The sequence below is a fragment of the Aspergillus pseudotamarii genome (assembly GCF_009193445.1).
Source record: "Aspergillus pseudotamarii strain CBS 117625 unplaced genomic scaffold BDV38scaffold_22, whole genome shotgun sequence".
Lineage (NCBI taxonomy): Eukaryota > Fungi > Ascomycota > Eurotiomycetes > Eurotiales > Aspergillaceae > Aspergillus > Aspergillus pseudotamarii.
Window position 1 is genome coordinate 425,519 of NW_022475036.1, and position 25,283 is coordinate 450,801.

General features: G+C 48.0%; 10 protein-coding genes across 10 annotated transcripts; 6 read left to right on the forward strand and 4 right to left on the reverse strand.

The window, feature by feature from the left end:
- Positions 1-146: 146 nt before the first annotated feature.
- Positions 147-4,642, reverse strand: BDV38DRAFT_282311 (MFS transporter/fungal specific transcription factor domain-containing protein; the record flags this gene model as incomplete). The annotated part of the gene is made up of 7 exons (XM_032059760.1): positions 147-1,400; positions 1,449-2,157; positions 2,204-2,298; positions 2,383-2,444; positions 2,869-3,449; positions 3,509-3,764; positions 3,814-4,642. 7 exons carry the CDS (start codon positions 4,640-4,642, stop codon positions 147-149), a joined length of 3,786 nt encoding a protein of 1,261 aa, XP_031914373.1.
- A 2,737-nt stretch (positions 4,643-7,379) lies between these two features.
- BDV38DRAFT_245135 (uncharacterized protein) lies at positions 7,380-8,748 on the forward strand. The gene is made up of 2 exons (XM_032054420.1): positions 7,380-7,636; positions 7,695-8,748. The coding sequence occupies exons 1-2, from the start codon at positions 7,600-7,602 to the stop codon at positions 8,672-8,674; spliced, it is 1,017 nt and encodes a 338-aa protein (XP_031914374.1). The 5' UTR covers positions 7,380-7,599; the 3' UTR covers positions 8,675-8,748.
- Positions 8,749-8,782: 34 nt separating this feature from the next.
- Positions 8,783-9,861, reverse strand: BDV38DRAFT_245137 (putative tubulin-specific chaperone Rbl2). Its single transcript, XM_032054421.1, has 4 exons — positions 9,618-9,861; positions 9,188-9,368; positions 9,048-9,134; positions 8,783-8,986 (listed from the first exon to the last, which is right to left on the reverse strand). Exons 2-4 carry the CDS (start codon positions 9,353-9,355, stop codon positions 8,885-8,887), a joined length of 357 nt encoding a protein of 118 aa, XP_031914375.1. The 5' UTR covers positions 9,356-9,368; positions 9,618-9,861; the 3' UTR covers positions 8,783-8,884.
- On the forward strand, positions 9,862-12,636 carry BDV38DRAFT_245142 (flotillin domain protein). The gene is made up of 7 exons (XM_032054422.1): positions 9,862-10,488; positions 10,555-10,654; positions 10,735-11,014; positions 11,070-11,115; positions 11,165-11,682; positions 11,736-11,963; positions 12,032-12,636. Coding segments are annotated over exons 1-7 (1,326 nt in total). The 5' UTR covers positions 9,862-10,486; the 3' UTR covers positions 12,184-12,636.
- On the forward strand, positions 12,625-14,078 carry BDV38DRAFT_75868 (elongin A domain-containing protein). Its single transcript, XM_032063886.1, has 3 exons — positions 12,625-12,845; positions 12,907-12,983; positions 13,042-14,078. Exons 1-3 carry the CDS (start codon positions 12,788-12,790, stop codon positions 14,053-14,055), a joined length of 1,149 nt encoding a protein of 382 aa, XP_031914377.1. The 5' UTR covers positions 12,625-12,787; the 3' UTR covers positions 14,056-14,078.
- A 753-nt stretch (positions 14,079-14,831) lies between these two features.
- BDV38DRAFT_282317 (NEDD8 family protein RUB1) lies at positions 14,832-15,103 on the reverse strand (the record flags this gene model as incomplete). The annotated part of the gene is made up of 2 exons (XM_032059761.1): positions 14,832-14,925; positions 15,000-15,103. The coding sequence occupies 2 exons, from the start codon at positions 15,101-15,103 to the stop codon at positions 14,832-14,834; spliced, it is 198 nt and encodes a 65-aa protein (XP_031914378.1).
- Positions 15,104-15,785: 682 nt separating this feature from the next.
- On the forward strand, positions 15,786-17,205 carry BDV38DRAFT_245152 (uncharacterized protein). The gene is made up of 3 exons (XM_032054423.1): positions 15,786-15,983; positions 16,055-16,316; positions 16,385-17,205. Exons 1-3 carry the CDS (start codon positions 15,906-15,908, stop codon positions 17,023-17,025), a joined length of 981 nt encoding a protein of 326 aa, XP_031914379.1. The 5' UTR covers positions 15,786-15,905; the 3' UTR covers positions 17,026-17,205.
- Positions 17,163-18,442, forward strand: BDV38DRAFT_76019 (60S ribosomal protein eL42). Its single transcript, XM_032063887.1, has 4 exons — positions 17,163-17,301; positions 17,813-17,905; positions 17,973-18,157; positions 18,222-18,442. The coding sequence occupies exons 1-4, from the start codon at positions 17,299-17,301 to the stop codon at positions 18,259-18,261; spliced, it is 321 nt and encodes a 106-aa protein (XP_031914380.1). The 5' UTR covers positions 17,163-17,298; the 3' UTR covers positions 18,262-18,442.
- Positions 18,443-19,673: 1,231 nt separating this feature from the next.
- Positions 19,674-21,856, forward strand: hxt8 (putative MFS monosaccharide transporter (Hxt8); the record flags this gene model as incomplete). The annotated part of the gene is made up of 12 exons (XM_032059762.1): positions 19,674-19,733; positions 19,791-19,818; positions 19,874-19,935; positions 19,988-20,178; positions 20,232-20,660; positions 20,770-20,821; positions 20,881-20,890; positions 20,939-21,068; positions 21,136-21,275; positions 21,359-21,472; positions 21,541-21,646; positions 21,718-21,856. 12 exons carry the CDS (start codon positions 19,674-19,676, stop codon positions 21,854-21,856), a joined length of 1,461 nt encoding a protein of 486 aa, XP_031914381.1.
- Positions 21,857-22,137: 281 nt separating this feature from the next.
- BDV38DRAFT_76045 (Zn(II)2Cys6 transcription factor) lies at positions 22,138-24,799 on the reverse strand. The gene is made up of 3 exons (XM_032063888.1): positions 23,969-24,799; positions 22,730-23,898; positions 22,138-22,653 (listed from the first exon to the last, which is right to left on the reverse strand). Exons 1-3 carry the CDS (start codon positions 24,587-24,589, stop codon positions 22,413-22,415), a joined length of 2,031 nt encoding a protein of 676 aa, XP_031914382.1. The 5' UTR covers positions 24,590-24,799; the 3' UTR covers positions 22,138-22,412.
- Positions 24,800-25,283: the final 484 nt, after the last annotated feature.

Sequence of the window (25,283 nt, forward strand, 5' to 3'; positions counted from 1 at the left end):
CTATATTTCCCTTGTGTTAAGCAAACCGCTTTCTCTTTTATTTTATTTTATTTATTTTGTTTTTAAAAAAAAAGAGAGAGAGAGATTCATCTATTAATCTACTGCATAATCTTTATATTCCCTTCTATAGTATATTCCATCGCACATCATAGAGGATCAAATAGTACAGGATCCTCACCACCCCAGAGATTCCCTGACAAGCTCTCTAAAGTCTCAAAATCAGGCATCCAGAACGGGCAATCTTCCTCTAGGTCAATCCAGGGAGCAAGTTGGAACGCCATGCGCACTCCATGATCCTGTGCTGTCTGATCCATTTGCACTGAGTTAACATCGGGCATGCCCGGACCCATTGCCGGATACTCCTTCGACGTGCTACCAGTGTTTTGGGGATTGGCACTGCCGTGTTGGGCTGTCATCAGTTCGGCCATTCCAACTTTCTTGGCTGCATCACTTCCCTCGAGCTTCTCCATGGCCGCGTTGACAAGGAGCTCGAATGCGTCTCGGTATTTCTTGACCCATGCTGCTCGCTCACCCATGACGAATAGCACCGTGGAGCAGGCGCGGATGTCGTTGCTCATTTGTACAGACCATACCTCGCTAGTGTGCGTCCATAGGGCGTACAGCAATGTGATACCTGCCATAAATACGGTCTGCACTGCTAGGAAAGAGTGACCGTATTCGAGCGTCTGGTGTAATCTTTTATGTGTCTGGCAGATGTCGCCGGCCGCGCGGAGACAGATATGGTAGTATGGGTCTGTGAGAGGGAGCGACGGCAGAAAAGGCTGAATCAAAAGTCGTAGCGCCCGGTTGTAATGTAACATTGGATAGTCAAGATCTGCTCCACTAAATCGCAGCAGTGCTGACTGTTTCCACTCCTCCAATTCGAGGAACAAACGGTCCATCTTTGAGCGGAGGGTGTGGAGTGGTCGGTCTGCCCGATAAATCTTATGTTGAACTTTGGAGTCAATCTGACGTATCCTTATTAAGTATAAGGCAAATGTCATCGTTGTTGGCCTATCCGCCAGTGGGACTGCAGTTAGAATAGCCGAGTCCCGTACGTCATCGTTCACGTCTAAGGGCAAGGGGAGGTCGATGTTCCTGTCTGCAATGCTGAACGGCCGGCCCAGGGACATGGATACGACTCTCTCTAGGTAATAAACTGTCCAGAACAGCCTTCGCCGAAGCTGGGCTGTAAATGGATCAAGGTTGACCTCATTTGCTTTCCTGTGAAGCCCCAGGTCAATAGCAGTACGCATCGCTAGTCCTATCATGTACCACACTCCCTGACTAGACGCAGAGCGAAGGTGGTACACAACTAGAAGCGTCATGGCTTTTATGTTTTCAATGGACCGTGCTTCGCACATAGCTGAAGCTTGTTGGAGGCCGGTCATATAGAATCGCTTCTGTAAATTAGAACAGGTTTCGATGGCTCATAGTGTACGACTCACCTCAGGAGGAATGTATGAGTACCGCTCACTTAATTGGAGAAAGGTCGCTCCGATCGCGTATACTATGTATAGTTGAAATATTCCAAACTTCTCAGCCTTGGAGAGTTCCTCACGTTTCTTCTTCGCTAACTGCCAGCGAGCCTCGTGTAATCGCCATAGCTCTCTCCTGTCGAGGAAAGGATACCGTGTATGGAGTCGTGTCAGATAAGCATTCATGATTCGCGATCCCATTTCGTCATTCGGTGGCTCAGCACCCTTCGCCAGTAGTTCCTCCATCCTCGGCGGTCGAGATCGATCACCGGCATTTCTAGTACTAACTGGTTGATAGGAAAGACCCAAATTTGCATTACTCGTACTTAGGCCATTTCCAGTGGATTGAGCGCTCTCTAAGCCTCGTGGTGGCGCCAGGACTTGGTTCCAGACTGTTGTCTGAACCATTTCACCCAAGTTGGCTGCCAGAGAGACCCCTGAGCTCGACCCCACATACGCAGGAGCCTCTAGGGAATTCAGTGCAAGAAATCCCACCAGGTCCCCGATAGCGTTGTGATCGATACCAGTCGGAGAACTACGCTGAATCGATTTTTGGTTCTGAGGTGACAAGAACGCAGCAACTGGGCTTGAGACACCACTACTGGCATTATTGCCCGTCCGTCCCGACTTAAGTTGCGACTCAAGATACTCGATACGTTCTTCCAGAGCACGAGTGTACCTACTTACATTAGGGCATTCGAGTTGAACAGAATGGGCAGGCTTACGCATTTTGCTGGCCGCTCTCTTGTCGCACGGTGGCCTTGTCACATGCAGCCCCGGCCTTTTGACAGTTGGAGCACACCGGGTACTCGTTGTCACACTACGCAATTGTCAGGATCTCTGCTAGCGAAATTTACCACGATCAAACTTAGGATGGGACTGACTTTTTGCTTTCTCGTTTTACAGCGCGTGCATGCTGTTCTGGCGCGCTTCCGAGGGTTGTATTCTTGGGACGGAGTCGAGTCTCTAGAAGGTGCCGTTAATTCATTTAGATCCATAACTCGGAGATCTAGGTGAAGTCATGGTTCACGTCAAACAGAAGATCGTCAGTGGATTCCAGCAATGTGGAGAGATGGTTGTTGGAAATTTGGAGTAGAATCAAAATATGGGGACGCCAAGACACGTGGAGTTGCGTTATCGATAAGGGACGCACATGATACATAGACTAAAGTAGTATTATGGACAGAGGCTACCCAGAGGAAATCGTGGATACGTTGCATTTATATCTTATTATTCGAATAACGCCTGAAGTCACTTTTGTATGATGTGATACAGTACGTAACCTTATAGCATGTTGATCTATGACCAAGCCCAAACGCCGTATATGCAAACCATTCAGACAATACGAGCCTCTCTCGACTAATGTCGGAGTTATCAGACTAATTCTTACGATTCGCAATATTAGTAGAGGCGGACTGACTCTCAAGATCCGAGGGCACACTGTCTTCCCGAGCAGCATGTTCCTGGCTTCCACGGCTATCGTCATCATTCTGTTGCTTCTTCTCCGCCTCTTCTTCGCCGGGGTCCTTGGGTCTTTCTAGTCCTCTATCTTTAATAAAGAAACACGCAAGGAAACAAATCCCAATCAGCGGGACTTGCAAAATGAAAACTCCCCTTGAGGCCTTCGCATAAGCAGTGGTGATTTGCTCCCAATCTGCGTCCGCAACGCCTGATCTGGATGGCAGTGAGTATGTTGAGTGGGCGAGATTCTGATATTTCTCTGGAAGATTAGACTTGAGAACCGCCTGCAGTATCGCGGCCGACACAGCCAGCCCGCAAGCACCGCCCAGGCAGCGGAAGAAGTTGCGGTTCGATATTATAACTGCCCGGTGAGCCTTGGTGCAGTGAGCTTGGAAGGCCACTAGTGTAGGCTGGAAGGTGAAGCCTACACCTATGCCCTGTATGAGGACGATCACGACTATTGCTCCAATACTGGTATGATGGTTGAAAAGAAGCATCAAGCCGGCACCACTGTTACCGTATACTGTTAGACTGGCATCTGAAAGAATTCCTCTGAGCCAAGTACTTACAGGGTCCAAAGACCGAAACCTGTCCAGATAACCTCCCCATACCGTTTGCGGCGAGAGATATACTGCCCAGAACAGATGGACGCCAGTGACTGGAAAACTACCAAGGGCGTCGTTAGCGCCGCAGAGAGCATTGGAGACCACCCTCTAGCGTTCTGATAATACAAAGGCAGATAATAGAGGTTGGACTGGTAGACGGCCCCAAGAAGGAAGCTCTGCAGGAACAAAGTACATATCACTTTATTCTTAAATATAACCACTATTGAAACATTAGTCTTCATCGCGAGGTAATTATGTGAATGACGCACTTGGAAGCATAGGAAGCGTGGCCACCTTCCACTCTATAAAAAAGAAAATAATCAGAGAGCAACCACCGATGACTAGCATGCTTATCACCATTGCAGAGTCCCACTGGAAGTAAGAGCCGCCGCCAGAAATGGGAATGAGCAGGAAGATGACCCCGATAGACGACGCAATAACCCCATAGTAATCAATCCGGCCCAAATTCTTTCTGAAACTAGCCTTTCGGGTATTGTCCGGCATGAGGAAATATCCCACCACCATCGAGCATACTGATAACGGAGCGAGGAGCCAGAAAAATGCCCGCCAGGTCGCCTTCATGATGAATGCAGCTGCAAGGAAAGGGCCAATTACGTTTCCAAGTCCAAGCGAGGCACCCAAGATTCCTTGATACTTGCCTCGTTGTTCAAGGGTCACGATATCAGATACAATGATATTGGTCAAAGAGGAAATACCACCTCCTGCAACACCTGCCAGTCCTCGAAAGACATAAAACATAGGGGCATCCTGTGACAGGCCACAGAGCAAATCGGCAATACAGAGCAGGGCCAACGCAGAAAGGTAAACTATCTTTCGGCCAAAAATATCGGAAAGACGGCCATAGAGCACCGTGAACATGGTGTTTGCGATGAGGGACGATGTCCCCGCCCAGGAGATAGTGTTTTCAGCATGGAGATCTTTGGCAATTGTGGGGAGAGTAACACTGATGCCATTCTGGTCGACGAAAGTGATAAGTAACGACACTGCCAGGCCAGCAAAAACCATCAGTAGTTGACCAATTGGCAAGAGATTGGTCTGATCATGCAAAGCTTTCTCTGCGGCTTGTTGCCGATTCATCATTTCGCGTTCTATTCAAACAATGCTTGGGTCGTTGCATTTGAGGATGAGCGGCTTCAGATCGGAGAGTATGAGATATCATGCAGCGGACTCTATTTCTTCACAAGGTATAGTGTGTGCATGACCCCATTGGGATCAAAGAGTTTTAATATAGATTGTGTGGCTGAGTGCAGATCTTCTTTCTCCTTTCTTTCATAAGGAGGGCACAGAACCATGAGCATATAAGGCAAGGATGCGCAGCAACCTAGTCAATTGGGAAGCAAGAAGGGAAAAATTTTTCTTGCTGATGCCATGAGTGAGTGTGACGCATTCTATCATCTTTGCCATCGTCGTAATGTTTCATATAGGAAATAGCATCGGAGTATATGCCGACAAATTTTCATTCGACGCTTGCGCAAAGGAGAAAGCCAATTATTGCCCAGGGGTTCTGGGAACTCCACAGATACGTACTTCCAAGTTGGCGAAATCTATCCACACTCTCCCAAACATTAGCGCTAACGGTACTCCGTCAAGGTCAGATCAAAAAATGATTGCGCGGGACCATTCCGCTCTGACTCTGGCTTCTCGTTGGAAAACTACTCCGGAATATGAGGGATGTGGATCTTTGGCTGTCGGCAATTGATCATCGCTGATCGGAGGTCCGAAAAGCTTGGTCGGATGCGCACCGAGTTCCGTCCAAGGACTTATTCGGTGGTTGTCGAAGCCCCAGCTCTATTGAATTCTCCCTTGCTTTAAGCTGTGATTTTATTTAGCTTATTTCTTCTCCCCCTTTCTTTCACTTATTGTGCAACCAGATGTTTGTCTAAGATAGTTCTCGTGGCTATCTTAATCCCTCGAATAGCGTACTCCTTTGCTTTTCACATTTGGCCAGATCGACAATGCTCACTTGCTTTATCCGCGTAATCAACAATGTGGGTAGCACATTCTTGGAGAAGCAGGCACAGGTGTACCGACATTCAAAGACGAATAGTTTGACCTACTGGTTTTGACGACGATCAGGAGTGTCCTTCAGCAAGTGAAGTGTATTTCCAGTGGCGTCTAGGCTCAACCCATTTTATCTTATGTACTTGATTAGGACAAGCCAGTCCAGAGACTTGAACGAACATGTCTGGTGAAAAGTTACTAGTCACCTCTTAGCAATAACAAATAGCCATGACACCCTTCTCATTCTACGTGGATTAGGTATGTGCAGGCGCAATTGGAACATCTAGAGTACCTGGTGTCCAGGGCGAATGTACGCCGCGGGGACCAGTTGCAGTGTCTCCCCCATACCCATGGGCTTCAGCCACGCGACTAGCACCACTGCTACCTTGAATAGATTGCGTTGGGCGCCCTGTGCCTTCTGCTGCAGCGCTCTGACCGGGTATAGGAGGTTGAGGCAGATAGCTTCCGCCAGTAATGTTTCCTTGATTTGGAAAAAAGCTTTGATTCAAGGCTCCGCACGTAGTGCATGTGAACTCGATCTTAAAGTTTGTGAGAACTAGTTGCGCAGCAGCCGGATGTCCCTCGGTTTGAAGCCGTCTTTGGGGCTTGGGTTGCCCGGTCTGCGACGCTGACGGAGGGTTGGGGGCTGACACTGCATAACGAGTCTGGTGAGGTGTGATTGGCTGATTAAGAGGATTGCCTAAAGCTGCTTGCTCCGGTGGCTGCATATTGGGTGGATGATGCACTGCAGCTGTCGGTTGTACTTGATGCGAAGCTTCTAGTTGAGCGTGCGACTGCAAAGTCTCGCCGTGGATTTGTGGAGCTTGGAGTGCAGGATGATTGCGCTGCATGCCACCATGCTGAATACCCTCAGCATCCATGAGGCCATGTTGCATATTATCTGGAATCCATCTCGGTCCAGAAAGACTGCTGTAAGTTGAACCCTCCGGTGGTTCTTCAGATGGAGGTAGATGACTGCCTTGCTGGTCGTCTCCGCTGGAGTCGAGAGTATCAGCTCGTTCTTCCCGGTTTCGTATCTGTTGTTGCTGCAATCTAATGAGGGCGCGCTGTGCTTGCCGTATCGATATCTCATATCCATGGTAACGCTTGACAGCATCCACAACCTCTTGCGCCTTAACATTGTTCCTCATATCGAAGAGTTTCGGTATTTCATTGAGGAGAAACCGCACATGCGACACTTCTGACCGAACAGGTGTCTTGTTGGTGGAGGCCGCATTATTCCGACAGCTATGGCGGTCTTGAAGGCTGCTAATGTATGTTGCATTCTTATTCGCGCGACAGACGACGCGGAAAAAGCAATTGTTCGACGATCGACAGCCTATCACCACACTCTTTTTGTTGCTTCTTGTCACCCGAAGCTCCCAATGCTGCCTAACCGATATACTTCGTACCAATGCTTTGAACTCTTCCAGCGAGGCGAACTGTTGGCCCATATGGAGCCCCGAGTATATCTCCGTCATGACGGTAAGGCAAGGTGCCGCAGATGGCACAGGCACGGATTAATTTTGCAAGTCGTTTCCATCAGTAAAACATCATCAGTTGGTCAGAACCGATACACTTCGTAAAACGAAATTCGTAAGTCGGTCGGGTGTCGTCTGCGTATAAGCGCGAGAAGCATATTCAGAAGGCTCCATCCAGCCTGACACGAAGCCTAGATAATAGGAGGGCAATTGGCATCGCTAATTATAGAAAATCTCAGCGGGCACTGAATGAATAGCTAGCATTCGACCCCAAAGGGCCGTGGTTGGTTGGCTCACTCGGCGTTGTTGGCAGCGATAACAGTTAGTAGTAGTTGGGGGTGAAAGTACTGGACCATAAAAGGCACCCCGAGCAAGATTTATGGCGGGAGAGTGAAGAAAGAAAGAAACGGCCCTAGCGCGGATCCCCAGACCGCTCGCATCAGCCTTTTTCTAAAGCACCCAACCTCCTCGGCGACCGAAGCAACCACCGATTTGTTCAACCGTCTGCTATCGGCGTCAATCGCAAGAATCACACTTTGATTTGCTCGTACAATGGCGTCTTACGGCTTACTAGATCAGTCGGAAGAAGGTCGGCGTTGTCACTGACCTTGGACAAGCTTCCTCTACTTCACGCTAACTCCTTCTAGATGCTCTCCACAAGTCGCGCCTGCTGAACGTCGAAGAGAAACCTTTCAAACGTGTATCAAAACGACTTTTGAACCCCGATTCGCTAATTGTCTCCAATGCAACCCTTCCTCCAACCCCTCCGCCAGACGGAACAGACGACGATGCCACCGCAGCAGAGGCAGAGAAACAGAAGAGGCTTGAACAATGGCGCCATTTTCGCGAAGACGTAACACTGGACTTTGCTGCATTTGAGAGCAGTATCGCGCGCATTCAATTTCTCCTTACGAGCAATGAGAAGGAGCGCGAACGATATGCAGCCGAGAAGCTTCGGATTCTCTCCACTATGCAAGCCGTACGCGACAACACAGCCGAGTTGAGGGTTCAGTTAGAAGAAGCACAGCGGCTCTTAGCACTGCGGAAAAGCTACGACGATTTGGCCGATAAGATTACCAGCAACCGTCTCTTAAAGCCGCGGGAAGACCAACAGGCAAACCTACAGAAGCTACAGGCGGAGATCACAGAACTCGAGAAAGAGAGCAAGGACTACGCGAAGACTTGGGCTGAACGACGAGAACAATTTGGCCGTATTGTGGAAGAAGGAATGCAGCTCCGGCGTCTTATCAGAGATGAAAAGGAGGAGGTGGAACGCAGGGAAGGTATGCAAGAGGGTGAGGATGGAGATGACGGCGACGTCCCTTCCAAGGGAAAGTCTAGTGGAGCCAATACACCGCGGCATGAATCCGATAGCGCTACTCCATCTCAACAAGGGCCCGACGAAACGGGCCGTTCACCTGCTGGCCTACATGCAGAGAGATTGACAGCAGCAGGGGCAGCATCCCCCTTACGGCAAGTCACCATGGCTGAAGATGATAAGAGACAATCGTCAGAACAGGATGCTACTATGGTGGATGAAGGTGAAGTGACTGGAGATGAGAATGCGGAGAACCCTGATGACTTGGAGGAGGGAGAAGAGGTGCCTGACAGAATGGATATCACGTAAGTAACATACATATCTCTTGATGTCATGCTATTGATATATCCTTCATGAGGTAAGGAGTTATGCTTGGATGGCGTTAGATTATGGCGTTAGATTATTGTAATATTCATGATTTATAATATATCTTTTCATTTGTGATATTAGGTGGTTGTATCATTAGCATGGTAGCATATTTTGCACTGATGTCCAATTGACGTCCTCAGCTGATGGTCCTCAAGCGATCTCTCGCTCAGCTGTCCTGGCCTTTGATATAGCATCCTTGGCAGCATTGATTTGCTCGACGTTACTCTCGGGCCCTTTGTTGCCCTCCTCGGTCTGCCACGGAGTGTTAGCCAGAGGAATCCAAATCATGTGAGGCGCAATTGTCAAAACTGACCAGGAGACCCTGAACCTTCGCTATCGACTCTTCAAGCTTCTGCTTTAAGCTTGGGAGGACCTTCTTAGTTTCTTCAAGTGCAAGATGCTTCAATAGGATTAGAAAAAATATTCGTAAGAGCTGTTCGTGGATGCAGATACCTCCTGTCTCAACATATACTCTTTGTTCTCGTCATCACCGCCCTGTTGACTCTCTAGTTTCTTAATGCGCTCTGTCTGTTCTTGCAATTCGCGGTGGTAGGATGCTTCTTCCTTCACCAGACGCAAGACAGACGAAGTAGCGATCTCCAGTTGCGAGCGTGGCGCCATGGTGCTTTTGTTTCTAAAGGACCTAGTTAGCGATTAACTCACGGGAAGTCGGTATGTATCAATGAGTATAGAATAATGGGTTATCCAGAGCTGATGATGCTGAAGGGATTCCATATTGAAGTCACGTCGTAGGGGCATAATTATAGTTAAACCAGGTATCCTGAACAACAAAAAGCGAGCTGCCATGTACTCCGCGGCAGATCTTTTGGCTTCGACAGGGGTTTGTGGTTGCTTGTGAGGAAACCATGCAGAGCGTAGATACCTTAAAATATTTGCTATCTTGTAAATTCAATAATAGCTCAGTAGAAGCCTCTTCTTTAGGAGATGTTAACAAGCACTGAAGAAGTTCGCCGTGCTCTTCTTACCCCTCCGCAATTATGATGCTATCCAAAATAATTTTGCATTGTTTGCTTGGTGGGGCCGAGGGCTCTTACACGTGACACCATTCATCTATCAGACAACATGCCATGAATTATTCACGACATACGGAGTAGGTTCTTTCCAAGGCTCGCAGACCTGCGGTTACCTATCTAAGAATGAGAGGAATCATAGATTCGTTCATATGTCATTTTTCTACCCTACTTTTCCCGACTTAAAATGGTACATTCCTCATTTGTGGTCATATCCCTGAGTCACTTAGCACGAACGTGGTTATCCCGTAACGGAAGCACAGCATCCTAGGTAACTCGCAGCTTACCCACCGGAAGCCGATGGATCGCCCAGCCTTGTCATGGATTGATGCGGGCTCTACTAGTCTAGTAGTATGAGACGTACCAATGGACTACTAGTTTTTTAGCTCATGTATGCAAGGCTGTGTGTGCCCCGTCGGGCGTTCGTGTTGCATGGCACCAACAGCATCGCCTCCTCACTATAAGGGGTTGCCCCGGGATTTCTGCGTATAACAATACTTTGTCCGGAACATGTGCCGAAGATTCATGGAACGCAGGGCAAATCGTCAGGCGTCATCGTGGGGTGTACCTGTAATTATCTTGTAATGCTAGCCTTGAGGCTCTCTAATCTACGCTATATAAGTAACGTCCAGGCTGCGGCTTATGACGACTTAGACATCTTGGATACTGTCCAGTTTTTTTAGACAGAAATTAAAGACTTCAGTGTAACAACACGTTGAAAATGTGGTATCATATTGCCCGTTATAAACATTTTTCTTCAAGTGTTTAGGCTAACTAGGTGTCGCACAGGTATGCGATTGCAAAGCCAAACGAATATCTCGTGCTCACTGGAGCCGGGATAGACGATATTCGCATTTGCAAGAAAGCTATAGTACTCCCCTTCCAGCGAGTATGTTTTCCCTTGCCAAGAACCAACCAGTAATTTGCTTGGAGTTCAAAGCTGACGGCAGTTTCTTTCCTCATGAGTAGTGTGAGAGGATCTCTGTGGCGCCCTTTGATTTGGCGCTCAATCTTCAGGCCATGACTATGGAAAAGCTTCAATTTTCATTGCCGGCAGTGTTCACTATCGGAGCCGACAATGAAATGGAGGCACTCAAAGATTACGCTCGGCTCCTTGCAGAGAACTCTGACGACAAAACTAATGTCCAGAAAATTGTGAAAGGCATTATCGAAGGTGAAACTCGAGTCATCGTTTCCAGCATGTCCATGGAGGAAGTCTTCAAGGAAAGGCAGATTTTCAAAAACAAAGGTCCGTAGCTACGGTTCAACTTGGCTAGCCCAGCCCAGCTGACGCTGTTGTATAGTAATTGAGAACGTGCAAAAAGAACTTCAGCAATTTGGCCTGCGAATGTAAGCCACCACAGTCGAATGAGTGTTCCTTCCACTAACACATGCATAGTTACAACGCCAATGTCAAAGAGCTCCAGGACACTCCCGGCAGCGAATACTTTAGCATCCTAAGCCAAAAAGCGCACGAAGGAGCTCTTAACCAAGCAAAGATCGATGTTGCTGAGGCACGGATGAAAGGTGAGATTGGAGAGGCAGAGAAAAAGGGCAAAATGAAGCAGGAAATCTCCAAAATCGATGCCGATACTGCTGTACTGGAGACGAAACGGAGAGCCGAAAAAGCCAAGGCGGATTCCGAGCTCATGAATCGTCAGACTGAGCTCGATGCCAGTGTTCAAATCAGCAAGATTACAACCAAGCGCCAAACAGAGATGAAAGATGCAGAGCTGCAGAAACAAGTGGAGTCCAAGCGTGCCGAAACCGAACTGGAACGTCTTAGAGCCAGCGAGGTCACTAAAAGCAAGGTTGCGCGCGAGTCTGCACAGGAGAATGCAGATGCCGCTTACTATACGGAGCAGAAAGCAGCTGATGCGCGGTTGTATAAACAAAAGATGGATGCAGATGCAGCCTGTAAGTTCGCCAACCTCTTAGAGGTGTAGAATCCCTGCGCTAACTATGCTTAGATTATCGTCAAAGCAAAGAGGCCGACGCTGCCCTCTATCAGCAAAAGCGCGAAGCTGAAGGAATTCTGGAGATGTCTAAGGCATACGGTGCCCTTATTGACATCCTCGGAGGACCTCAAGCCTTCCTACAGTTCAGAATGATGGAGAACGGTACATATGAGAGGTTAGCCAAGGCCAACGGCGACGCTATCAGGGGACTATCACCCAAGATCTCAGCATGGAACACCGGTGAGTATCACTCCTAAGCGCTATTATCAACGTGTAAAATGTGGTGAAAAGCTGACTTCAAGAAAAAGGAGAGGGCTCTGGAGATGCAATGGCCCCCGTCCGAAATATCATGCAAGGCCTTCCGCCTCTTCTCGCCACCATCCACGACCAGACCGGCATCAGCCCACCATCCTGGTTGGGCCAGATGCCTGTGAATGGTGAAGTCAACAAACGAAAGTAAGAGAATATCCACCGGGAAACTGAAGCTTTATACGCGACTCCTCTGGCATATGACCAAGGGCAGATATAATGATTATTCCACAAGTAACTCAACCATCTTTTCGATTTACCATTCCCTTTTATCGATGTTTTGCAGTCCTTGCTTTTTCTCTTTGTTTCTCTTTTCCTTTTCAGTAATACCCACTGTCTTTCTTAGGTCAATATCGGAAGGTCGTTATGTTTCTAGGGTAATGGGTAATGTATGTTAGTACAAGAAATCAAGTATTATTTCAATCAATGCTGTTTTGTGCAGGAGGTCATGATTCCAGTTTGTACAGGGAAACGGATAAGGTCATCCACGTAGACCGAAGTGCTTTCGGCCAATCAAATCATGTGATAAGCGTCATCCGCACTGGGGCCATTCATTGTACTGTCAACGAGTCTACTACTATCCAACACAACCTCCCCCTGTAATAGTTGAATTGGGTTAATGCACCATTCGGGCTACCCTGGGCATGTCACTCATATTTCTAGAACCTCCTCTCACTTACATTTACGAACTCGATATATCGCAATCTACCCATGCTACCTTCTTGGCTGCTTCTTGGTCTCCGTGATACTCGATAATGCCGCCGCCTTCGCTCCTTCAGCTATGTACAGCGACTGCTGTTAAGAACGTGAAATGTGCGCATATTTCACCAATCTTATACTTGGAATCCTCATACTAACCTCATGACTACCTCAGATTTAAATGATATTGGAAATGTTCCGTATATCCTTGCGCGCCCTTTTCTCTTGAAGATCGAAAGTCCTGAGAAACTCGTGAGTCGTTTTAAGACCAGTTGACCAGCCCATTGCCTGACCACTGCCGCTTTGACAGAGAACTCTAGAACTGCAATCCCCTCATATTATAGACGAAGATAAAGAGCTCTGGCTCGAGTTTATAAAGCGAGATATACCTAGATGGGACGAATATGATATACAGGAACAATCCGATTGTTGGTATGACGTATATTGCGATCTTCGAGAACGTGTGCAGAGGGAAGTGGATGAAGATGCCGAGAAACTGAAGCTGGCCCTGGACGGGATCAGTTCAGAGCGTGCCAAAAACAGTGTTAACTTTGTCCCTGACCGACGTGATATTCGCCTCCCCCGAGAAAGACCGACGGCGAAGCAACGGTATGCTTCGTATGACCGAAAAATGGGCGGGATCAAACCTATGTTTACATCTACAAAGAATACTTTCGGCTCGTCAGACCCACTAGGATCAGCTCTCTGGTCCTTGGAGCGACCGCCGCCTCCACCCAAGAAGAAAAGCAGTATATTCACTGCTCCGAAACGGAATAATGCCCTGGCCGTGCCCACAAAACACTTGAATAATAGAGCCACACAAGTCAGACAAGCCCCTCGTTCCTTGGTTGAGGAGCACAGACGGCCGCCAGAACCCGCCATCCCTCGGCGGACTAACCCTCCTGCATTGAGAGCACCCGGGCGGTCTAACTTTCAGAGTATACCCGAACGGAGAAGTCAGAGTCCTATGGTATCTACATCCTTACGGGATAGGGAAGCAAGGCTACGAGCTATTGCCTCTGGCCAACGACCGGGTTCTAATACCCCCAGTTCCTCTGCCTCGTCGCAATTGCCTCCTGCTGCGAGCTCAAGGTCAAGGAATACCCAGACACCCACCGCAAATAGTCGCAATGTTTCATCTGTAGAAGTTAGCTCACTGGCACGCTCGCACACAACTGAAAGACACCGATCTGCTAAAATGGAGCTCAGTACTACTTCCGAAGAGCCCAGGGGTTCCCCAGCACAAGCTCCTCGTCCTGCAATGATTCGAAAACGACCTCCTCCAAATGTCTTCATGCAACCCAAAAAGAGAAAAGTTAACTAACATCATATCGGATTCGAAGCTTTCATGTTCTCCACATTCCTGGTGTCATCCAGATCCTAGTTCATAACCATAGCTCTGTAGGTTTAGCTGTTTAAGGAATTGGTGTGTGGTTTGTCTTTTTGTCGGTATTAGCGCAGGGCGTTCGCATGTTGATCTGGGTTCATCTTCTCCTCCCTTTCTTTTTCCTGGCTCTGTATACCCAACAACCCCCTTTGGCATTATCGAATGGAGTTGTGTCAAATAACACCTCATGGTGTATTTGCATTTGAACCGCATGGTCTTTACGATGTCTATGATTGTGATGCCAAATGCAAAGTATGTGCATTTTTGCTCAACTTCAGTCCTCAAGGTATATCCAGTTTACAGTCTTCTTCTGAATTTTGACAGGCATCTTTTTTATTACGGCTATATCTTCTGCTCTATCCTCTTTGGCGAAGTTGTGTTTTGAAAATTCTTTCGTGAAGCTTATCATTACTGCGTTGGTGTAGCACATTAAGAGTCATTCTGAGTCGGGGGCGACATGCATGTGGCACAGACAAGCTATGCGGATTCAGGAAGCATTCCTGATATTGCATCACCATTCGCTTGCAGCCAGCACTAAACAGCCCGCTTCCATCTCAAGTGTATAGTAACGAAAACATACATGGGCTGTGTTCATGTCACAATATTCGGCGCGGCTTCAGGTATCAACTGCAGAGAACCACCCAGCTAATTCAAGTATTGCGCCCCATTCGCACTCCCGATGGAGTACGATATTCAGGACTCAAGGTAGGTGTTTACAAGGTCAGAGATCCACCACGGAGAGCGAGAACGAGGTGTAGTGTCGCACCACCTTCGAGATTGTATTCTGACGCAGTTTTATCATCGGCCCTATCACCGCAACAAACGTATTAGCTCGACTTCACGTCTCAAGTATGACAGGCTTCGCTCCGGAGTCCACGTACATCTGTTTTCCACCAAAGATCAATCGTTGCTGAACAGGCGGGATACCCTCCTTCTCCTCAACACGCTCCTTTATCCGGGATACCTGTGTGAACTTAGTGACCATGGTTCAAACGAAAATGACTTATCGTTCAGCCTTGCGCAAATCAACGGGTATGACGCGATCAGAAAGCAACCGTAACTAGAGGTAAGACAATACCTTGTAATCAGGCTCGATGTCCAGCTCAATCTCTTTGCCGGTAAGGGTGCGAACTCTACAGCAACGCTCGACGATCAGCCTATGGTCTCACTTTCACCGAGACGACTGTCTCGTCGGATCTCCAGAATGCAAGGACGGGGCTAGGCACTATGGCACACATGACTCACTTGATCAACATCGTCGAAAATTGTGTGTAATCCGAGACTTAGGGAAATGCTTAAGCTAAAAACCGGAATCTAGACGGGCAGGGTATCAAATCCCAGGGAAGAGTGAGGGAGGGAGAAATAGCAGTGAGGCTCAACTACGGTGGTTGACTGGAGACGGTGACGGAAAGCTGCGCCGTGGCGCGGGGCCTTTGGTGGGGCGGACAATAAAATCGAATACATTCCGTGGAGCTTAAAGGACTGGAAGGTACTCCGTAAGTACACAGATCGTATGGCTCATCTTTTATTTCATCACCCCTCTGTAAGAAGTTAGGTAGTATAGTACATAGGTCTTACATCGTATTATATTCGTATTTTCAGGTTATATGGTTGGCCTGGTTGTGTGCGAACTTATATAGCCCTACTTATGAACGCCGAGCACTGAGATATATACCGACAGCGTTAAAGCCTCCTTTTCGTAAATCTCAGCGAGTTTCAACTGCACATCCTCACCACCAATACTACTTCCAAAGGCAGATACACCACCACCGTGCTTATGATTAAAGATGACTGAAATTACTTCCAGCAAACCAGAGATAACCAATCCTTTCGAACAGATTCTTACGGACTGTCAACACGATCCGGTACTTCTGTTTATTTTACCCCAGTATCAAATAAAAACCCCAAAAGCCTAATCAAAAGTCGAACATAACAGAGTAAAGTCCAAGACTGCTATGAAGATCACCGTACGAATAGGAATGCGCAATCCAAGGACAAACTTCTAAGCCCTGATTTCTCGGGCTGGCAGACAGATGAAATTCTCCGCAAGTTGCACGAACACGCAACCAACACACAAAGAGATAGCGAACCCTCCTTTGTTGATCCTCGAAACAATTTCACCCTTTATGCCCGACCGCCACCAAATATCCGAGAACTGGTGGCTGAGATCCAGGCGGATATTCAAGATGCTGCACCAGGTTCGTTTTCATTATGACTCATGATCTTCCATCTAGTCATGCTCATATAATTGATATCAAATGCCTAGCCATCTGGGTGACACCATCGGATTTCCTGCACATTACCGTGATGGAAATGGCTAGTGGACGGACAGAAGCGGATATCGAGGCGTTTCTCACCCATTTACAAGAGAGTGGCACGATACCAGACTTGGTGGATTACACTTTCCATCATCGGACGCGGTTGGTTAAGCCTATTCTCAGCTATGATGCAACTGCCATGGCCTTGAGCTTCGTTCCTGCGGCTGGGGAGGATATTGCCGTTGGAAACCAGACATACTGCGGTGAAGGGGATAAGTATACCTATCACCATTTGCGACATGATCTTTTTGATCGCTTGACTGCAACCGGTTTACTGATGAAACCGAGGTACATTGTTCCCTCGGCACATGTTACCATTGCGCGGTTTTTTACACATGATGGATTTGTGGTAGAAAGCTCAGGGCCAGATGGAGTCCCAGCTGTAGATCAGGAGCGAGTCGCTGCGCTGGTTGAGAGGATCGAACAGATTAATGAAAAACTGCGGCAGAATTATTGGCCGCAGGAGAATGGGGCCATGCCTGCGAAAGGAGAGTGGATTGTTGGACAAGGCAAAGGGCTAGAGCTTTGTAAAGGCAGGTCATATTACGGTGGAGGAGAGAATGTTGTCACAGGGAAAGGGTTCCCATGATTGTCTACACATTACATAGATTAAAGATAGAAGATCAAGCAAATGACGACACTGATTGGGTGTGGGCTAATTGGTGCCTGAGGCACCAAAAGTAAAAAGAAGGTATAAGGTCTTGGCGTCACCAGAAACGGTTAGACCGCACTTCCGTAATAGGTGCAATAGGGCCTAAGCGAAACGAAATCCCACAACCCATCAGACGGGCAGCCGACTTGATCCCTCCCCGACAAGAGACTATCAACGACCACCGAATTCGCCCCGGCCAAGTCAGTCAAAATGGTAAGAGCCTAATATTATTGTTCTTTTTGCTTGCTGCTATAATTTGGAGATTCTGGACATTGGAGATATGTGGTCGACATTTTGGTGATGCTTGCGGAGGACGACTCTTCTCACTGGACGGGCTAAGAGATACCGGACTTGACGAAACGCCTACGATCGAGAAAGACGACAATATTTCCCAAGTCAATAAGGGGGTAGCCCGGACGGTGTGGGTTGACCGGAAAATGAGGCGACCATGTGTCCTGGTTTGAAGCGCGAATGGTGCCCACACAAACCGGATTTCGTGCGGTTATGTCAAGGAGATCATAATCTTTTTCGACGGCACTCGAGATAACGACAAGCGCGATACAAAGTTCTCAACATCCTTGCCCTCAGCCTTCCCCCTTTGATGTCCGCTATGGCGACCAGATGTCGAACTACATTTCTCCGATGACCGGAATCCAGAAATCCTGATGCAGCTTTACCAAAATTCATTCGAACGGCAAGCGCTGATATTCTTTTCCCCAACCAGGTCAACGTTCCGAAAACCCGCCGGACCTACTGCAAGGGCAAGGAGTGCAAGAAGCACACCCAGCACAAGGTCACCCAGTACAAGGCTGGCAAGGTGAACATACCCGAACGCTCCGGTTCCTGCCAACACGACAAATGCTGATGCGGATGGATATCTATAGGCCTCCCTGTACGCCCAGGGTAAGCGTCGTTACGACCGGAAGCAGAGCGGTTATGGTGGTCAGACCAAGCCCGTCTTCCACAAGAAGGCCAAGACTACCAAGAAGATCGTCTTGCGTCTTGAGTGCACTGCTTGCAAGCAGAAGAAGCAGCTCTCTCTGAAGCGTTGCAAGCACTTCGAGCTTGGGTACGTCTTGACTGAAACATCCAGCCTGTCGACAACCAACATATAATGCTAACGACTTCTACAGTGGTGACAAGAAGACCAAGGGTGCTGCTCTTGTTTTCTAAATTTGCGATTTCCTTGTTCGGCTCTGGGTTTCCTGCATTGCACAGGCCGCTACTCCCGCGGCGGGGCACATGACATTGGGCAATGGGAAAATGAATAGGACTTGATATTCAGAAAAAAAGAATATATGACTCCTAGTTGATGAGTCTCTTCATGAATTAATCCCCGTTATGACGAGTAGAATGTCGCAAAATAGCCTCCTTGGCCGTGTCCGTGTAAGCCATCGAGCTTTACGCCGTGCCTGCTAGGTCTTCGTATGACTTTCAGTCTTTCGTATTGCAAGTGTTGATGCTGCGGCGGTCGTATTGTTCTTTCGATCTTGTGGAACGGCAGTGTGTTGCAGTATCTCATAAAGTCTCCACCCACAGGACTATCAAGCCAAGCCACCAATCCGCGTTATCAATGGCAGCGAGACGTCAGCCGAGTCAACTTCTATCCACCAGGCATGCCCTATGCCAAGCCTTCTTTCTCATCTCAAGAAAACTTGGTCTTTTACGCAACGCTGTCCCACAAGGAGCGCTGAAAACATACATTGAGCAGACTAGGCTTGTTCCTAGGAAAAGACTGATTACTTATGCTAAAGTATACTCTATCCACCCAGCCGCTGATCTTAATCGAAATCAATAATCATAATAATAGAAAAGAAAAAGTTATTGGTCGTATTCTTATTATATATCCATAGTGCTTACCTTGTAGTACATTTTAAGATATAAACTTAGTTGACTACTTAAAACAATACTGTAGTCGTGAGCCACTTAACAGTGTTTGTAGTTCAGATTTTGGAAACGTGATGGTCTGTCATGGCTTTGGCTCCACCAATATTTACTCACCTGCTTGAGTTTGGGATGGTATTTCCGAAGCGACTATTTCTCAACGGTGGAGGAGTGCAAATGATATCAGCATATATGTTCTCAACACAGCAGTAACGTAGGCTTAGATATATGGCCGTAGTTACTGGCAATCAACTGCTCTACATAAGTTTTCACACTTTAGAATCTTATCTTGGGAGTTCATATTGTCTAGTGTGTTGACATCCTACGAAGTACTCAGCCAAAAACAAAAACAAAAAAAAAAAAAAAACCAAAAAAAACTTTACCTTAGCTCCGACTGAAGTCTTTAAGTTACTTGTAGGAATATCTGCAGCTGGAATCACTCGGAATTGCCTTCTTGAGCTCTCCCCCGCTCTTCTCCCCCTTCGCGGGACCTTTTCCCCCGGATCGTCATCCTCCTCCCCGTATTCTCTCCAGTAATCTTCTAGCACCCCCACGACATGACACTTGGATCGGCTATGCTCCGAGCTACTAGTCCATGGATATGCACCTCGGTTGGCTATGGTGCTTATAAACTGGAGGATGTACTCCAAGTACTGTGAGATAACTACTGTTTTCTCCAGTCTATTACTTCGCAAGATACGATGGCTATCTGGTACACCCTTGGTGTTGCGTTTTTCGCCGCAATCGGCACTTTCCTCTTCGTAAGCTTATAAACCTCGTCAAACCATATGGCTGGATTAATTTTGATGTGCCAATAGGGCTTTGATACTGGAATTGCGACCACAAGTAAGTGCAAGCAAAGACTTGTTAGTTGCCAGCAGCGAACTCATACCGTGACTAGCAATCGCCCACCAGAGCTGGATTGATTATATGAAGAATCCTTCCGATGGACTTACTGGGGCTGTAAGTTGATCCCCAAACGCTCGCTAAGAGACTGGTAATCTAAACTAGGCAGGTGGTTGCTGTCTATATTGCTGGCGAAGCACTCGGTGCTCTTACGCAGACAGCTATCGCCGATAAAGTTGGTCGCCTACGTTTCATGGAGCTGATGTGTGTCATTGTCACAATCGGAACTACTATCCAGACTGCTTCGGTCAATATTGGGATGTTCCTTGCAGGCCGTGTATTGGCCGGGTATGCTGTGGGGTAAGTGCTCTTATACTTTAAAGGTTTGGATTGTAATGATAGATGCTGTATAGGGGATTGGTTGCAACCGTACCCATTTACTTGAGCGAGATTTCTGACCCCCGTTATCGCGGTCTCATTGGTGGTATCTCGGGATGCGGGATTTCCCTCGGTACTATGGCTTCCAACTGGGTTGGATACGCCTGCAGCTTTGCACCGTATGGGCCAGTCCAATGGCGACTTCCACTGGGAATTCAGATTCCATGGGGTATCATTATGTTCCTCGGGTTGATCACCTTCATGCCTAACTCGCCGCGTCACTTGATTCGAAGTGGGAAGGTTGAGCAAGCACGCGATGAGTTCAAACGAATTCGGAGGGACTTGCGTCCTGATGAAATGCATCGTGAGTTCGAGATTATGGCTGTGCAGATCGAATACGAGATGGAGCGGGAGATCACATCGTACAAGGAGATATTCAAACTCTTTAGACACCGTGTGCTAGTGTAGGTTCTTTTTCTCCCCCCTCTCCCCTTCCTCTTCTCTCTCTCTCTCTCTCTCTCTCTCTTTCTCGCACTCTGGTAAAATACTTTGCATCTAACGGAGTATATCTAGATCAATCGCAGTCCAGACTATGACAAGTCTTACCGGTGTGAACGTGATCCAGGTATGTTCATTGCCAAACCATTATTTACCCGGATGATACTAAACTACATTTGCAACCAGTACTATCAGAGTAAGACACCTTCAACTTCCAAGCATACCTTTACTGACATCAAACTAGCAATTCTATACAAATCACTAGGCATAGACTCTCACACCATCCTCGCTCTAGCCGCAGTCTACGGTACCATAGCCTTCCTTGTTAACTGCCTGACGACGAAATACCTCACTGACCAATGGGGCCGTCGAAAGTAAGATTTACCACTCTCCCCCCATCCAGTATTTTAGCACTCCACTGACGAAATCAATCCAAAATAGGATGCTCCTCTCAGGTCTAGCAGGAATTATAGTCATCGAAATATACGCCGCAGTCATGCAACGAGAGTTCCAGAATACAGACAACCAAGTTGGAAAGGGTTTCGCCGTCCTAGGCATCTATCTCTTCGTCGTAGCCTATTGTAAGCGAAAACCACCATATAGGATTAACCGACACCCGAAACAAAAAGAAAGAAAAGCTAATCATAATGGAATGATCCCACAGACGGAATGCTAAACAGCACAACCTGGCTCTACGGCGCCGAAGTCCTCCCTATCTCCCTCAGAAGCAAAGTAATGGGTCTAGCAGCTGCATCGCACTTTATCGTCAATGTTGCAAGTTCGTTTATCTACTTCTGTTCATGGATATTGAGTATATATGCTGATTCCGATCGAAAATTTTTGCAGTCACCGAAGCTGGACCAAGTGCGTTTGCTAATATCGGGGAGAATTATTATTATGTTTTCGTGGCTTGTTCGGCTTTCTTCCTAGTTGTGGCTTATTTTTACTTTCCGTACGTTTTTTTTTGTTCGCTTTTCATTATCATACGTTGCTCTGAGATCTTTACTGATGAGAAATTTACAGGGAGACCAAGCAGAAGACGCTCGAGGAAATTGCTGCCTCGTTTGGTGATAAGGTTGTTGCACCTGGGGAGAATAGTAAGGATGGGGATGATGGGGATGACGCTGGAAAGCCTACATCTGAACGGGTGGAAGTTGCTTGACGACATCTTTCAATACAATACGTTAGTAACTAGTTACTTAGGATAGTTTGACATAATCATGTTTCAATGATATATTCTATATGACAGAAGAAAATAGAGACATATCGTGTGACGTTTCCATACAGAAGACAAGGAAATTGTGTTAAAAGAGCGTTGAGGGAATGATCCAGATCATTGCCTCGACATAATATAGCCAATTATAAAGTGTGTAGACCATTGAAGGTCCGGGATTCTGGATGCGGAGTAACGCCCGCGCCAGAGAATCTGATTGCAGTCACCCCCAAGTGACTGACTCCTCCCCACAAGCAAAACATGCGTGAGTGCATGATATCACGCTTGACTCGTATACGAGGAGGGTCCTGACATCGGATCAACTCCGACGGGCTCCCGCCACCTCGCCTTAGCTTTCTTTCTGCAAGCTAAACCGAGTCGATTCTAGATCGAACGGCGGATATTTCACGGCCAGAGCTGGAAGCTGTCTTCTCTAGCCGGAAATAGCATGGTCTTGTAGCGAACCATGAGACCGAGTACTGATAATGCGGCTCTAGCCGTCAATTTATCCCAGTCCTGACTGACGGAGGCGCTGGTCCTGCGCGAGGAAGTTCCATCCATCCCATTGGACCGATGACGGACTCACCCAGTTCTGGGGACGGAGTTGAGCAAAGAGTGGCTCCGGTATGTAGTCCAACGGTGGAGTGGGGTAGGGTTGAATGAAGGATGGCGCAGCCGAGGTCGGCACGGTGTTGTCCATTGGTATTAAGGTTTGTTGTTGCTGGTTTCGGGCACTGACGAAGTCCCTGGATATCTTTTGTTAGTTTGATACTGTCTGAAGTTGGGATTTCGGGAGGGGGTTGTATGAGTGGGTTTACTTACAAAAGCTGGCGGATGACAGGCACGGCTTTACTGCAGAAATTACTGCGATTCGACAGTGCCGCGAAGGCATCCAATGATCGCCAGAGGAGATCGTGGGTCTCGGTGAATTCGAATTGGTTGTCCGGGTGCATGAGAATAGCGCAGAGAACAACGACTGCGTGGAAAGCGTGAAAACTCCCGAGTCCACTGTTGTACCATTTGTATGTGGAATACTGGGGTAGATCGTGTAGGGACTGGTAGATTGCCAGGGTTGCCTTGGCAGATGCGGCGCACTTAGCTCTGGCAGAGCATGTCTCAGGCGTAGCCTCGCCTTGCAAGTAGCGGCATAGATTGGGCCGGAGGGCAAGAAGGAAGAGCTGGTGGAGGTGGCCATACAAGGTGTTCAAGTTGGCCAGATGGTGAGTTGGAAGTGTTTCGCCGCTGGCGTCGAGTTGATACCGCTTGTCGCAGGTTTCGTGGATCGCTAGGATCTCAGTCTCGATCTGTGAGATGCTCAATCTTGGGGCAAATGTGAAGAGGGTTTCGCAGATCATCGAAGAGATCTTGGATAGCTGGTACTCTAGCAAGAGGTAGGTTGTTTGAGTAGGATGCATTGTGGGCTCTGATGCCCCTCCTGTGAGCAAGTCCACGTCATTGATCTCCAAAGGGAACTTGACATCCTGAGAATGTAATCTCTGATCCGGACCGCCAAATGTGTTGTTCTGGTTAATATAGAGGATCATGAGACCCGTCCAGGCACGCCTACGCTCCTCGCGCTCGATGGGCCCCAGGCCAAATCGTTCCGGGTCAACATGGCACCCCATTGAGATTGCTACATGATGCGTAAAGCCCAACAAGGTCCACGTAGGTAGTCCACGGTGGATCCTTGCGTAGTTAACGAGGACGAGGCACTGGAGAGAGTTGATGGAGTGGCGAGAAAACACGCCATCAGCTGCCAAGCATCGCAGCGCTGCCGAGCGATAGCGCGATGATAGGACTTTGATGTTGCGGCTGACTGTTTTTTCACGGCCCAGGTCGGATAGCAGTGGATCATCGTCATCAAGGGCGGTGACTGCAATCCCCAAAATAATAAACAAGAGGGCAATCCATGCCGTGCTTACACTGCTTGGGTCGTGACAGAATCGCTGATACTCAGCTTCGAACGTCAAATCATGCAGAATATGGAACATCTGATTCGAATTAGTTAGAACCTCGCTAACAGATAAGTCCGGACGGGAGATGGGATAGGGCGGGACCTACTGGAGAGAATACTCGGAAGTAGACATCTTTTAGTGCGTCGCAATATCGGCCCGGAGGAAGCACTGCCAGTAATTCCTCTCTGGAAATGTTGTTCCTGGCAAAGGGAATCTGTAAATCATCGCCTTCCTCTGGGATGTCGGCATCGACGTCATGCACTGCACTTCCAGTCACCGAACCCCACTGAGATGCCAGCGGAAGATAACGGACATATCCCGAAGAAAATGTCTGAAGGGTGCCAAAGTTGCCCAAGAACGGGCTTCTGACGTCAGGTTGGCTGATGCCGATAGAACTGTCCGGTTCCGAGAAGCTCCCGGCCACACTAGGCGACATTTGTGGTGAAAGGGAATCACTCATATATGAACTGGCGGCCTGCTTGTGCAGCGTATCTTCAAGATTGCGGATGCGCGCCAGGAGCTCCTTTTGCAAAGTCGCGTCCGCCGTCACTGTATTCTCAGAGGATAGCCGAGGCTGGCCCAAGTAGACACAGTCTTCCGCTCCTAACCCTCTTCGGACACATGTCTGGCACGGACGGCCGTCTCGGGAGCAGCGGATTTTCCTTGTACGGCATGCTTGACAGCTAATGGGCAGTCTCTTCCCAGTGGAACGACTTGATGAAGTCATAGTACCGATGGGGAGGCAAGAGGAACTGGTCTAGCCAACTCCACACGAAAAGACTTCAAGTGGAGGTCGTTACGGTCTGGGGTTTGGAGAAGAGATCTTATAATCCACAATCTATGATGGTGTCCACAGTCTTGAATGGAGATGGAGATAGAGATAGAGAGTGAGAGATAGATAGAGAGGGATGAGTACACATTTCCGAGAACTCGAGAATTCCGGTTGCCTTTAAACTGGAGAGAAAAGGCCCTTGTCCAGAGATCTGCGAGCTGAATCGGTAGATGAGCTACACCGAATCGAGATGAACACCTCCATTTCACGCGCTGTCGGTAGGAGGAATGTGCAATGACCATTAGAGTTAACCCTGCAACAAATTGGAACATAGACTACCTTTCCTAGTTGGCTGGCAGTTGGCTACATGTCGAATCAGGAACGGAATCCTGGTGCTTCTAGGGGCATGCAGCCAGACCTTCTAGAAGACGAAAAGCCATGTGGCCAGCGCCTCAATTCGTTTAAAGTTTTCATATTGAAGATTTTTTGCCATGTGGGACGGTATGCCACGCGAAAAAGGGAGCAAGGAACATGGTCAACGTGGAAAACTATTTGACAATGGCTAAGATGGATTTTAGGATCCGCTGGGGGCTGATCACCAAGTGGAGATTCGTCCAAAGGATGTGTGTGTGTGTGTGGGGAGGGGGGG

Coding starts and splice junctions, on each gene's coding strand:
- BDV38DRAFT_245142 (XM_032054422.1), top strand. Junction 10,655..10,734: donor TAGTACTCCCCTTCCAGCGA/GTATGTTTTCCC, acceptor CCTCATGAGTAG/TGTGAGAGGATCTCTGTGGC. Junction 11,683..11,735: donor GATGGATGCAGATGCAGCCT/GTAAGTTCGCCA, acceptor AACTATGCTTAG/ATTATCGTCAAAGCAAAGAG.
- BDV38DRAFT_76045 (XM_032063888.1), bottom strand. CDS start 24,589: ATGACTTCATCAAGTCGTTCCACTGGGAAGAGACTGCCCATTAGCTGT. Junction 23,899..23,968: donor ACTTCCGAGTATTCTCTCCA/GTAGGTCCCGCC, acceptor AATTCGAATCAG/ATGTTCCATATTCTGCATGA. Junction 22,654..22,729: donor CCTGTCATCCGCCAGCTTTT/GTAAGTAAACCC, acceptor AAAGATATCCAG/GGACTTCGTCAGTGCCCGAA.
- BDV38DRAFT_245137 (XM_032054421.1), bottom strand. CDS start 9,355: ATGGCGCCACGCTCGCAACTGGAGATCGCTACTTCGTCTGTCTTGCGT. Junction 9,135..9,187: donor AGTATATGTTGAGACAGGAG/GTATCTGCATCC, acceptor ATCCTATTGAAG/CATCTTGCACTTGAAGAAAC. Junction 8,987..9,047: donor CGAAGGTTCAGGGTCTCCTG/GTCAGTTTTGAC, acceptor ACTCCGTGGCAG/ACCGAGGAGGGCAACAAAGG.
- BDV38DRAFT_245152 (XM_032054423.1), top strand. CDS start 15,906: ATGACTGAAATTACTTCCAGCAAACCAGAGATAACCAATCCTTTCGAA. Junction 15,984..16,054: donor CGGACTGTCAACACGATCCG/GTACTTCTGTTT, acceptor CGAACATAACAG/AGTAAAGTCCAAGACTGCTA. Junction 16,317..16,384: donor TATTCAAGATGCTGCACCAG/GTTCGTTTTCAT, acceptor TCAAATGCCTAG/CCATCTGGGTGACACCATCG.
- BDV38DRAFT_245135 (XM_032054420.1), top strand. CDS start 7,600: ATGGCGTCTTACGGCTTACTAGATCAGTCGGAAGAAG. Junction 7,637..7,694: donor ACTAGATCAGTCGGAAGAAG/GTCGGCGTTGTC, acceptor AACTCCTTCTAG/ATGCTCTCCACAAGTCGCGC.
- BDV38DRAFT_75868 (XM_032063886.1), top strand. CDS start 12,788: ATGCCGCCGCCTTCGCTCCTTCAGCTATGTACAGCGACTGCTGTTAAG. Junction 12,846..12,906: donor TGCTGTTAAGAACGTGAAAT/GTGCGCATATTT, acceptor TGACTACCTCAG/ATTTAAATGATATTGGAAAT. Junction 12,984..13,041: donor TCGAAAGTCCTGAGAAACTC/GTGAGTCGTTTT, acceptor CCGCTTTGACAG/AGAACTCTAGAACTGCAATC.
- BDV38DRAFT_76019 (XM_032063887.1), top strand. Junction 17,906..17,972: donor CCCAGTACAAGGCTGGCAAG/GTGAACATACCC, acceptor GGATATCTATAG/GCCTCCCTGTACGCCCAGGG. Junction 18,158..18,221: donor TGCAAGCACTTCGAGCTTGG/GTACGTCTTGAC, acceptor CGACTTCTACAG/TGGTGACAAGAAGACCAAGG.